General features: G+C 39.7%; 1 protein-coding gene across 1 annotated transcript in view; it reads right to left on the minus strand.

Annotated features, from left to right (window-relative positions):
• TTLL5 (tubulin tyrosine ligase like 5) overlaps positions 1-13,670 on the minus strand; it is a 256,896-nt gene that overhangs the window by 162,612 nt on the left and 80,614 nt on the right. Inside the window, exons 17-19 of the mRNA XM_081104716.1 lie at positions 9,057-9,170; positions 8,703-8,794; positions 3,040-3,102 (exon numbers count right to left, since the gene is read on the minus strand). Of these exons, the coding sequence (XP_080960842.1) occupies positions 3,040-3,102; positions 8,703-8,794; positions 9,057-9,170 (269 nt within the window). The remainder of the gene's footprint in view (positions 1-3,039; positions 3,103-8,702; positions 8,795-9,056; positions 9,171-13,670) is intronic.

The following is a 13,670-nucleotide window of genomic DNA, read 5'->3' on the forward strand; positions in this document are numbered from 1 at the left end:
TGCCTGCCTGCTACTCCTAACCACTCTGCCTGCCTGCCTGATTGCCTCTAACTGCTTGTTTACCTGCCTGATCACCCCTAACCACTCTGCCTGCCTGCCTGATCAGCCCTAACTGTTTGCCTGCCTGCCTGATCAGCCCTAACTGTTTGCCTGCCTGCCTGATCACCCTAACTGCCTCTGCCTCAGCCCTCGCTGCTACGGCTTTGTCCGGAAGGTCATTCAGCTGTCCGGTCTAATTAGCATACTACGCTTTTATTATTATAGATATGGAAATTTAAATAGGCTGAGGGATAAAGAACCTCTCCTGGTCTGGGTAAGAGAATGAAGAACATAGTTAGAAAAAGAAGATAGGAATGGACTAAAGGTCATTCTGAGGTACAGTGATATGTAAAGAAAAGGAGGCATAAAAGAGCATGTAGATGTGGTCTGGTTGGCCATGGGTTGTGTGGAGAAGTGAAGATTAGACTGAAAAGCCTGTCATGAGTAGATCATGAGGGGCTTTCTTTGCTAAATAGGGAAATTCAGGGGTTTTTTAATCCAAGTTTTTGGAATGCAGAGTGTTAACTGGGGCCTGAAGAAAGAATTCAGGGAGTAGATAGGGAAAATATTAACTGAAATTTAGCATTTCCTTCATATACATGCAGGAAACCATACTCAGTAGTATTACTGTGATTTCATTACCCAAAGAAGTAACATCTTTTTTCATATTACTTTAGAGTTGTTAAGAGGAGTCTCAAAATATTGCCAACACTTACCATACTTTTGAAATTATGGTGGTTATAAGACCCACTGCTAGGTCTTGTTATTGAATGTGTTAATTAAAAAGCACAAGTTACATTTCAAATTTTTTTATTGCATGCTACCCCTAGCAGAATGTTTCCTAATTTTGGCTATTGTGGTGCTCTGCTCTCCTCCTCCCTCATGGGAAGCCCAAATATGGAAAGACCTAGACACAAGCCCAGAGTCCACATCAGTTCAGAAATAGACCAATACTACCCGTGAGGAAGCTCATATAGCCTGCCTATCCTAAGCAAATAGTCCATTACTTATAGATATGACTAGAAATCAAAGATCATCAAATACTAGTATTTGAGGAAATATAACAGTACAAACTAGAAAGAATGACATAAACAAACAGAACTAATCCAGAAGAATTAAATATAATACAAAAAACCCCCACCAAAACCCAGAAAAGAACACTAAACGAACTAATTAAGAATATTAAAGAGCCCTGGCTGGTGTGTCTCAATTGGTTGGGCATAGTCCTGTGCACCAGAAGGTTGCTAGTTAGAGTCACAGTCAAGGCACATGCCCAGTTTGCGGGCTTGATCCCCAGTAAGGGGCATGCAGGAGGGAACCAATCGATGTTGCACTCTCCCATCAATGATTCTTTCTCTCTCTCCCTCTCCCTTACTCTTTCTCTAAAAATCAATAAACTGTTCTTAAAAAAAAAAAGTCAAAGAGATGTGAAAAGATATCACATTGATAAACTATGAAAACTAGTCAGAAAGCAAAAACAGTTCTTTGATATTAAAATTATACTTGCCAAAGTAAAAAAATAAATTGAACAACCCTCTTCTGTGCTGGTCTTAAATAACCAAACAGGTAAGGCTGAAGTTGTTAGAGTTTAGATTTATTTAGAGTTTTTGGAGACAAAGTTCAAGAAGTCTCCCAGAATTTAAATCTAAGAGATAATGAGATCAAAAGTCTGAGAAAAAAAAGTAAAGAACTATGAAGGAAATAGCAAAAGATCCAAAATTCATCTAACAAATTTCCACACGAAGAGGAAAGGCAGGATGAGAGGTATACTTCCCACGGTTGAAAGACTGAAATCTTCAGGCTGAAAGTACTCATCCACTAAAACCAAAGTAATGAAAAGTAACACACATGAACTCTAAGGACGGGGAGCCTCATAAAAAACCAGGCTTCTATGTTTTCTAAGTAAATCTGAAGATTTCTTTCATTACAAGTTGCACAGTGTAATTAGTTCATCAATGGTAATAACCATAAAGTTACAGAGAGAAATTGTAAATCCCATTTATTTCCTGATAACAGATCATGAAATTGCAAGAAACAGCTGAAATCTGGGTATCTTGTTTAAGAATCCTGCGAACCAATCAATGTGTTTCTCTCACATCGATGCTTCTCTCTCTCCCACTCTCCCTAAAAATCAATGGGAAAATGTCCTCGGGCTAGGATTTAAAAAAAAAAAAAAAAGAGTCCTGCATAAAGGACATGTACCCTGAATTGAATATAGGTTTCTCTAAATAACTAAAGTACCTTATTTTCATAGTCAGTTACTGAACTGCACTGTAATGCAGCTATGTCTCAGGGGCAAGAAAAATATGTGGGACTGAGCGGTCTCTGATTGCTATGCTATTTGAATTCCAATGTCTGTTTTCCATCATTTCCCCCTATTTTCCCTTGTATTAAGGTTATCAGTTGTCATTTCTTACAATTCTCAGTGTATTTATTTTGTGAATTACCTCCCCTCCACCTTTTCTAATCTGATCATTCTAATCTCTTCTGGTCTGGAAAAACAGATGATCATGTCTGCAAAAATTGTGTCTAAAGTAAAAAGGCACTGAATAAGCGCCTTCCTTTAAAAAGAATTAAGTTTAGGTTTAGAATTAAGATCTTTATGGTTTAACTTTTAAAATTAAAAGATCTTTAAAATTTAAAGATCTTTATGCTTTAATCCCATGTAATATTTGTTTTATATTCCAAAACACCAAAGTGCTAGTCATTTGGTTAATAGATTAACAAAAAGGCATATTTGTTAGAAGATAAGCACATATTCCCCTCTACATAAAGGCAGCTTGATTAGTTTAACATTCTTAGCCTCTGGAAATGTTACAAAGCGCTGAGAGTGAATGAATTCTGGAAAAATGAGCTATTATGTTGTATTTTCTGCAAGGCCCTTTCTATCAAAGCTTTTACATAAAGACTTTTATAGAGCTGTTTTTCTTTCACTGTATGTTCTATTCCCTAGTTTTGTGATCTAGTCCTACCAAATTTATAAGAATAGCAAATCCCCACCTGTCTGGGAAGAGACGTGTTGCCAGCATATAGTTCATGGAGGTTTTGTGTTCAAGGTAGGACCTGAAAGACAAAGAGAGGAACTGGTTATTTCTTCAGCTTATTGAAAAGAGAAACTATAGAAATAAAACCAGGAATCAAGCACAGAAGTAGCAGGTTACTAATGTACTGTTTCTAAAGTGGCAAAGGAGGAGGCAGTTGCTCAAATTAAAATGATAAAATAGCCCAGCCGGCATGGCTCAGTGGTTGAGTGTCGACCTATGAACCAGGAGGTCACGGTTCGATTCCCAGTAAGGGCACATGCCTGGGTTGCAGACTTGATCCCCAGAGTGGGCTGTGCAGGAGGCAGCCAATCACTGACTCTCTCTTATCACTGATGTTTCTATCTCTCTCTCCCTCTCCCTTCCTCTCTGAAATCAACAAAAATATTTGTTAAATGATAAAATACTAGAGTCGCAGCAAATATAATACAAGGAATAGAGGGCTTATTTAGAAAATAAGAAATAAAAGCAGGATTTCTTGGATTACTAAAGGTGATATACTAAATTCAGAAAATAAAACTGAAAATGAAAACAAAGCCACCAGCAAAAAAAATCGTATCTAGCTGAGAGAAAAGGCCAAATGAAGCTGGAAAGGGGGGATGCAAAAACATGAGAATGTGGATGGGAGATTGTTTCAATCAAGAAATTCCAGCCGAAACCGGTTTGGCTCAGTGGATAGAGCGTCGGCCTGCGGACTGAAGGGTCCCGGGTTCGATTCCGGTCAAAGGCATGTGCCTGGGTTGCGGGCATATCCCCAGTGGGAGATGTGCAGGAGGCAGCTGATCGATGTTTCTCTCTCATCGATGTTTCTAACTCTCTATCTCTCTCTCTTCCTCTCTGTAAAAAATCAATAAAATATATTAAAAAAAAAAATAAAGAAATTCCTCAAAAGCTTCCAATGGCTCCTTGATGCCTACTGCTGGAGGCATACACGTTCTCTTCCAAGTTTTCAAATGTTGGACAATCTATACCACACTTTGTCCACACAGTTCCCCAACATGGATCCTGCAGTAGAGCCAGGCAAGTCTCCTTACGGTCCTCTCACACCACACCTCCCACTGATCCTTTTGCCTCTGTCTGGATACGTTCAGAACCTATTCTCCAAAAGTAGTTCGGACCACTCTGCTGCAGGGAGCCTTCTTGATATGACTGTTCCAAGTCTACAGAGGTGCCTTTGTCTGAACTACCCTGGCCTTTAGTGTATATCAGAGGGACCTGTCATATACTGTCTCAGAGAGTCAAGTTGTTCTTCTCGGAAAGCAGCATGACGAAGCAGGACAAAACTAAAATCTGGAGTCAGAATCCCTGTGTCAGGTCCCACTGTGAGATCACAATCAAGTCACATTACTGAGCCTTACTTTCCTCATAATTAAAGTGAGCAAAACAATGATGTGTTTAAGTACATTATAATTACATAGAGCTACAAAAATCTGAACTATTTTTATCAGATGTATACACAATTTCTCCATAATCTTACTGTTAATTCTCAAAGAGCAGGGTTCCCATATAATATTTGGTTTATAATCCAAAGCACCAGGCAAATATTAATACTTGGTTAATACTCAATAAATATGTATTAATACAAATTTGAGCAACTGGGCTTCACTGAAATTTAAAATTTCTGTTTTTAAAAAGCCACCGTTACAAAAGTGAAAAAGCTAGCCACAGACTTGAAGAAAATATTCACAATATAAATAGCTGAGAAAGGGCTTGTATCAAAAGTCCTTCATAACACATAATAAAAAGATAAAAATCCGCCCTAGCTAGTCTGGCTCAGTGGATAGAGCATAGGCCTGGGAACTGAAGGATCCCAGGTTCGATTCCAGTCAAGGACACATGCCCGGGTTGCGGGCTCAATCCCCAATGAGGGGCGTGTAGGAGGCAGCTGATCAATGATTCTCTGTCATCACTGATGCCTCTATCTCTCTCTCCCTCTCCCTTCCTCTCTGAAATAAAAATATATTAAAAAAAGATAAAAATCCTAAATTTAAAATAGAAAAATAAGATACACAAATGGTCAACAGAATACGAATGCTCAATATCATTATCCATAGAAGAGCAAGTTAAAACCATAGAGATATGCTACTACTAGAATGCCTAAAAGTAAAAGCCTGACAATAACAAGTGTTACCAAGGATGGGGAACAAGTAGAACGCTCATACATTTATGCTGGTAAAATGGTACTATTACCCTTTATCCCTTATCACATGACCCACCTATTCCATTCCTATGTATTTATCCGAAAGAAACATCATCATACATCCATACAGGGACTTGTACATGAATGTCACAGCAGCTTTCTCCATAACAGCCCCAAACTGGATCTAGCCCAAATGCTCCACAACAGCCCAATGGATAAACAAATTGTGGTATATTCATATACTGAAACAGTACATAACAATAATGACATAACTATTACTTTATTTTTTTTAATTTATTGCTTAAAGTATTACAAAGGGTATTACATATGTGTCCATTTTATCCCCCCGCCCTAGACAGTCCCCTAGCCTCCCCTATCCCCCAATGTCTTGTGTCCACTGGTTATGCTTATATGCATGCATACATGTCCTTTAGTTGATCTCTTAACCCCCTACCTCCTGCCCCCCAACCCTCCCCGGCCTTCCCGCTGCAGTTTGACAATCTGTTTGAGGCAGCTCTGCCTCTGTATCTATTATTGTTCAAAAGTTTATAATGGTCTCTATTATCCATGAATGAGTGAGATCATGTGGTATTTTTCCTTTATTGACTGGCTTATTTCACTTAGCATAATGCTCTCCAGTTCCATCCATGACGTTGCAAATGGTAAGAGTTCCTTCCTTTTTAGAGCAGCATAGTATTCCATCGTGTAGATGTACCACAGTTTTCTAATCCATTCATCTACAGATGGGCACTTAGGCTGTTTCCAGATCTTAGCTATGGTGAATTGTGCTGCTATGAACACAGGGGTGCAGATATCCTTTCTGATTGGTGTTTCTGGTTTCTTGGGATATATTCCTAGAAGTGGGATCACAGGGTCAAATGGGAGTTCCATTTTCAGTTTTTTAAGGAAACTCCATACTGTCTTCCATAGTGGCTGCACCAGTCTGCATTCCCACCAGCAGTGCACAAGTGTTCCTTTTTCTCCACATCCTCTCCAGCACTTGTCGTTTGTTGATTTGTTGATGATAGCCAGTCTGACAGGTGTGAGATGGTACCTCATTGTTGTTTTGATTTGCATCTCTCGGATGATTAGTGACTTTGAGCATGTTTTCATATGTCTCTTGGCTTTCTGAATGTCCTCTTTTGAAAGGTGTCTATTTAGGTCCTTTGCCCATTTTTTGATTGGATTGTTTATCTTCCTTTTGTTGAGTTGTATGAGTTCCCTATAAATTTTGGAGATTAGGCCCTTATCAGATATGACATTGGCAAATATGTTTTCCCACACAGTGGGTTTTCTCGTTGTTTTGTTGATGGTTTCTTTTGCTGTGCAGAAGCTTTTTATTTTGATGTAGTCCCATTTGTTCATTTTCTCTTTAGTTTCAAGTGCCCTAGGAGCTGTATCAGTGAAGAAATTGCTTCGGCATATGTCTGAGATTTTGTTGCCTTTGGATTCTTCTAGAATTTTTATGGTTTCCTGTCGTACATTTAAGTCCTTTATCCATTTTGAGTTTATTTTTGTGTATGGTGTAAGTTGGTGGTCTAGTTTCATTTTCTTGCATATATCTGTCCAATTTTCCCAACACCATTTAATGAAGAGACTATCTTGACTCCATTGTATGTTCTTGCCTCCTTTGTCAAATACATAACTATTACTTTAAACAACAACATGAATAAATCTCAAAAAACTGCACCAAACAAAAGAATCCTGACACCAAAGAGTACATACTATATGATTCCATTTATATGAAATTCTAGAAAAACTAGAGTGACATACAGCAGTAGATGTCTGAGACTTGAGGTAATGGGGGACTGACTATTAAAAGAGACAGAAGGGGACTTCTGGAAGAGACAAAAATGTTCTGTATCTTGATTGTGGTGATGGCGGTGGTTCAACTGGTGTTTATATTTGTTAAAACTGATTGTCAAACTGTACACTTAAAATGGATGCATTTTATTGCATGTAACCAGATCTCAATAACTAAAAATAAACAATATATCGCTTAGGCACACATATAGATGAGAAAACATTTTTTTTTTCCAAATCAAGGTAATGATAAGCACAAAATCTAGGAGTGTCCAATCCTGAGTTAGGAGGGTAGTTAGGAAAGAGGCAGGGGATTAAAAAAAAAAAAAGAGGAGGAGGAATGCATAGGTAGATTTAATTATTGTTAATGCTCTAGTGCTTGGGTTGGTGATATTCATAGTCATATCTACACCAATCTACACTAATAAAAGACAAACATGCAAATTGACTGTACCTTCGCTATACCTTAAGCCACGCCCACCAGCCAATCAGAGCAACTATATGCAAATTAACCCAACCAAGATGGCAGCCGGCAGCCACAGAGTTGGGGCAAGCAGGAGTCTTGGTTGCCCCAGCGATGGAGGAAGCCAAGCTTCCTGCCTGCCGCAGCCGGCTCTGAGCTCCACTCAAGGCAACAAAGTTTCAATTATAGAAGATAAACAAAGCCCAAATACCTGCTTTCAGCCGGCTGTGGCCACGGAGCTGGAGCGAGCAGGAGCCTTGGGTTGCCCCTGGCGATGGAGGAAGCCAAGCTTCCCACCCGCCCTGGCCGGCTCTGAGCTCCACTTAAGGCTACAAAGTTTCAATTATAGAAGGTAAATAAATCCCAGAATAAAAAAAAATAAAAAAAGGAGAAGCTGGGAGCTTCCGTCGCCGGGGGGCTTGGCCAGCCTGAAAACGGCCCTCAGCCCCTCACCCAGACTGGCCAGGCACCCCAGTGGGGACCCCCCACCCTAAAGGGGGTGTGGCTAGCCTGCAAATAGCCATCAGCCCCTCACCCAGGCTGGCCAGGCACCCCAGTGGGACCCCCAACCTGATCCGGGACACCCTTCAGGGCAAACCAGCTGGCCCCCACCCGTGCACCAGGCCTCTATCCTATATAATAAAAGGGTAATATGCAAATTGACCCTAACAGCAGAACAACTGGAAATGACTGGTCACTATGACACACACTGACCACCAGGGGGGCAGATGCTCAATGCAGGAGCTGTCCCCTGGTGGTCAGTATGCTCCCACAGGGGGAGCTCTGCTCAGCCACAAGCCAGGCTGATGGCTGCCAGCACAGTGGTGGTGGCAGGAGCCTCTCCTGCCTCCTCAGCAGCACTAAGGATGTCTTACTGCAGCTTAGGTCTGCTCCCTGCTGGTAAGTGGACATCCCCCAAGGACTGCCGGGCTGCCAGAGGGATGTCTGACTGCCAGCTTGGGCCCGATCCCCCCAGGGAGCGGGCCTAAGCCAGCAGGTGGACATCCTCCAAGGGGTCCCAGACTGCAAGAGGGCATCGGCTGGGCTGAGGGACCCCCCGAATGCACAAATTTTTGTGCACCGGGTCCTAGTAAATAAATAAACAAGCAAAATAAGAAAAGCACCATGTGGGGAGCAATAATGACACCATGTCACAATTAATCCAATTGTGTGGATGTAAGGTATAGATTAAAAAAAAAAAAGGCAGTCACCTCACCCGTATATTTCCCATGTCTCTGATGTAGGGAATATCCGAATAAATCCACCTCTCCGATCATTCTCTTCCTTCACCCTCCGTAAAACTCTGATCTACATAGAGGAAAATAAAATAAAATTACTATCTATTTTGAAAACTGGAATTCATGTGGTTATAGAAGAGTTATGATCCAAGAATATGAAAGAAGCATGAGGGAGAAATTAATTACATTTAAGATGCTGTTTTCTGGGGGGAAAAATTTCCCCCATCTTGAATCTTATATTTGCCAATATAAGATAGGAGCTGGTCATGAATATTATGAGTAAATCACTAATGTTCTCTGAACCACAAAAGCCTGAAACAGAGTTATCTTACCTCCTCCATTGACAGACCAAGCACAGAACCACCTAGTTTCGCCGGCACCTTCTCCCGGGCTGAGCCCACAAGGTTTTTCATCTCTGCATCACTGGCAGAGAGTGGACGGGAACGCTAAAAAGAAAAACAAAAACAAACGAAAAAAACATTTTACCTTTCTGCATTTCCCTCTATTCAGTTCCTCAACATCATTATCTTTCCGAATATGTGTAAGCTCAAATCCAAAGCCCATTTTCGAAACCCTGGGAAAGAGATGAAAGCTGGTAAACTCAAAGGCAAGAAGAGAAAACAGAAGAGTAGGAAACTATTATGAGTTGAGAGAGTTAAGTAGAAAAAAAAGGATGTGCATGTGTCTTTCTAAGCTAGTACTCCTAATCTTGGTTTAGAATACACTTAATATTTTCAAGAATATGGAAAAAGTCTGAGGAAAACCTCAGTATGAAATTAAGTCTGCATTTATTTCAGTAACTATACTCTTTTCAGCACTGGGAAGAAGAATTAGAACCGAGACAGAAGACAGGAAACCAAGGAGCTATTGTCACAGATGAACAAGTTGGGTGTGGGATGTTTTAGAACTTGAAGGGGAAAATGAGATAAGAATCATGAGTGACACATAAAAGAACTACGACCGAAAGAGTACAACTTGAGAAATACTCAGGTTGCTGGACTTTAAGAGACCTGAGTCATGGCCACGTGCCCTGGGCACTCTGCAAAAGCAAGTAAATGTGCCATGTTCACCACAGACCCCCCAAAATGATCTGTACTGTTTCCCTTTCTGAATGATGATTAGGAATGTCATCTGAGAACAAAAGTTTTAAGTGACTTTGATGTTAAATGAACAGAAAAATATAAAATGATAAGTCAGATGGTATAAAGCATGAAAATAGATTATTATTGAAACAGATGAAAAGACACAAAATAAGACAAATCTGCCAAGTAGGGAAAATATGAAATAATTCAAGAAATGTGGGTATAAGTTGACTTTCTGAATTCCTAGAAGTAACTTTGTCCAGAGAGAAGAAGCCCATCTGTCAGAAGCTATTCCTGCATTTATTTTTCTCTTTGCGTAGACTATCTATGGAAAGGCATTTTGGTAACTAATTTTCGACCTTTTTAGCAATACTAACTGTTATGGACTGAATTTTGTGTTCCTTCAAATTCATATGTTGAAGCCCTAATCCCCAATGTGATGGTATTTAGAGGTGGGGCTTTGGGGTATGAGGGTTAGTTGAGGTCAGGAGGGTGAGGTCTGGTCTGATGGAATTAGTGCCCTTAAGAGACATCAGAAAGCTTTCTCTCTACCTCCTCCTCCCACCAAGCATACACATGAAAGAGGTCATCTCACACAGTGAGATGTTAGCCACCTACAGGCCAAGAGAAGAGGCCTCAGAATAAAACCTGCCTTGCCAGAACCTTGATCTTGCACTTTTTAGCCTCCAAAGCTGTGAGAAATACATTTCTGTGGTTTAAGCCACAGTCTATGATTATTTTGTTATAGCAGCCCAAGCTGACTAATACATTCCTGTATGCAAAAAAACATGAATGGTTTTACCTTTGGATACAAGGGAGACTGATATATACTAATCTTCAAAACTAGTATGGGAGTTATAAAAAAAAACGCTTTTCTGCCCTAGCCGGTTTGGCTCAGTGGATAGAGTGTCAGCCTGCGGACTGAAAGGTCCCAGGTTGTATTCCGGGCTAGGGCGCATGCCTGGGTTGTGGGCTTGATCCCCAGTAGGGGGCGTGCAGGAGGCAGCCGATCAGCGATTCTTTCTCATCATTGATGTTTCTATCTCTCTATCCTTCTCCCTTCCTCTCTTCTGAAATCAGTAAAAATAAATTTAAAACAAAATTTTTTAAATAAAATAAAAAGACAAAACAGATTTTCTGACAGGTAATTAACTCCATGATGAGATATCTATATAAAGGAAAAACCATGAAATTAGCAGATGTAAGCAACATGTGAAGGCAGGGACTTTATCTGTTTAGCTTTGCCTGTGGTACTCAGCACAGAGAAGGACGTAAATAAATATTTGTTGAACAAATAAATGAATGAATGAATGTGCTGATACACAGATCAATCATAGTTAGAATAAAACTTTACAGAAGAGTTTGGGAAACATTTTAATTCTCTTCGAAGCTCTGGGTATACATTAAATACTACGTGTTGGGATAAGAGGGGAATCAAGGGGAAAGTTTAAAGGTTTAGAAAGGGAATCAATATAAATGATGTAATCATTAGAAAACATCGCTAAAGTGTGAATGCTCATTTAGTGAATAATTTGGAAAAGCCAAAATATTAACGGATGCTTTCAGGACTTTTCTCATTTTCACATACTAAATGTAAACATACTCATCTACTTCACATGTACAGCATGACTCTGATCAGAAAGCCACAGGCATTGACTCCTGCAAAATCAAGTTACCTCATCACCTCACACTATTTAAGAGTACCTGAAAGTCCTCTGAAATTATGAAGAAGAGAATATGAAGCAAGCACATTTCAATGATGTCATAAAGATGAAGAATTTTAGACGAGAAAGGATGTTATTTAAAAGTGTTGATAAAGTAACATCTATATTAAAAGGTTAATAAAAATATTTTAAGAAATAGTTATTACTTAACTAGGGTAGTTTTAAAAAACACAGGATCTTATTTATTAAGAACATGGATCAAACCACTATTGAATAACATCTAATGAGCACCTCCAATTTTTGTTTTCGTTGCTCATATATATATTTGCTTTTCTAGGACCTAATTTTCTTTTTTAAAAAAAATAATTTTCTTATTTTTTTATTTACTGATTTTTAGAGAGAGAGAGGAGGACGTATGAAAGAGAGAGAGAGGGGGAGAGAGAGAAAGCGAGAAAGACATATTGAGTTGCTGTTCCACTTATTGATGCATTCATTGGTTGATTCTCGAATGTACCCTGACTGGGGATCGAACCCGCAACCTTGGCATATAGATATGATGCTCTAACCAGCCAGGGCTCTAGGACCTAATTTGTACCTCTGTGGAACTAATAGAACTATATTCCTGGCTTCTGGAGGCTGGGACTATAATGCTGCTGCAGCTTTCCTCTACAAATCTAAACCTGTTCCCATCAACAGTGACTCAGCACCACAAAACTCTTATCCTTTGCTGCCACTTTCGAAGAGTTGTCTCCCATACACATTCACAACCGCTCTCTTGCTACTCACAGCTCACAACTGTAACTCTGGCTACTGCGAGCATTTTTGTGGGCTCTCTGGGCGGGACACATGGAAATTCAGGCAGGTGCTCCTGGCTGGGGTATTTGTGAGGTTTGAAAGAGAAAGGGTCTGAGGGCTAATGGTGCTTGTTAAATGAATGTCCCAGTTGTTAACTCCCACAAAGCTGACAGCTTTACTCTTTTATGACCGCAAATATCACCAGGCTGCAAACAGATGTCAAAAATACTCCAAGAGACCTCATTTATTTTCATCTAAACTATTAAAAAGTCTTAGAGAAAGAGAAGAGTGAAAGATTGTAGCTACTAAAGTCTAGGTATCTCAAATGCTTCTCTAAAACTCCACCCAGGTTTCCAGTGTCTTTGAGGAAGCTACTAGAAAGTCAAAAGTAATTTGCCAATCTCCAGTTTTCCAAAACATTTGAGATTAGAGAGAATTTTTAAAATCAACATAATATCTACTGTACTGGTTTATAGAGAAATGTACTTACACATAAACAACAATGCATTACTATCCCAGACCATTGGTTAAATCATACCAATATTTGCTAATGAAGTGAACTACTAAGGAATGTGACCTAAATTATAGACACAGGTGAGAGAAAAGGCAGCGAGAAAAGGGGAGACTGGAGGAGGAGGGGGGAGCGGGAAGAAGAATGCCAAGGAAACATACCTAGAGATTAAAAGCAAAGTTAAAAAAAAAAAAAGGGAATTGACCAATTAGAAAGACCACCAGGAACTGTCACAAACAAGAGCAAAACAGTCCAAATGCAAGCCATTCGGTAGTTTTGGCTTTGGGAGTATCAGCTCAGCTACATTTGCTGGGTGGTAGACAGACTAAAGCCACATATTCCAATGGAGTGACTGAATGCACGAAGGAAATAAAGCACTCTGAACTTGCGGAGAACCACTGTCTCTGGCTAGATGACACATAATTTAAACTACTGGGTGCTCAGATAGACCTTAAACTGCCAAATACTGTCTTGGTAAGAATTCTGCCATGCAACATGTATCAAAGATGTTATTAGTACAACTTATGATTGCAAAATATACCCAGAGAGGAAACCTTTACACACCTAACCTTTATTACTGGGGAAGAACTAACTGAGAATGTGAAATTACTGAGACAAAAAACCACCTGTCCCATTAAAAGCAGTAAGAAACAGATATTGAATCAGAAAATTCTCAGCCTAAAGAAAGATGGCAAGTACCACCTATAATGAGAAGAACTGGACAAAACAGTGAATATGAAAAAAGGTGCGGTATTCTAAAAGACATCACAATTGAGGGACAAAAATAAAATCTGTTTGACAGAGAACACATGCAAAGAATAAATGTGTCGGATGCTGTTCTACCAAGTTTAGAATTCTGTGTTAAAAACAAATGAACTAGAAATAGTTCAATTT

This window comes from Myotis nattereri (assembly GCF_964212035.1).
Source record: "Myotis nattereri genome assembly, chromosome: 1".
Taxonomy (NCBI): Eukaryota; Metazoa; Chordata; class Mammalia; order Chiroptera; family Vespertilionidae; genus Myotis; species Myotis nattereri.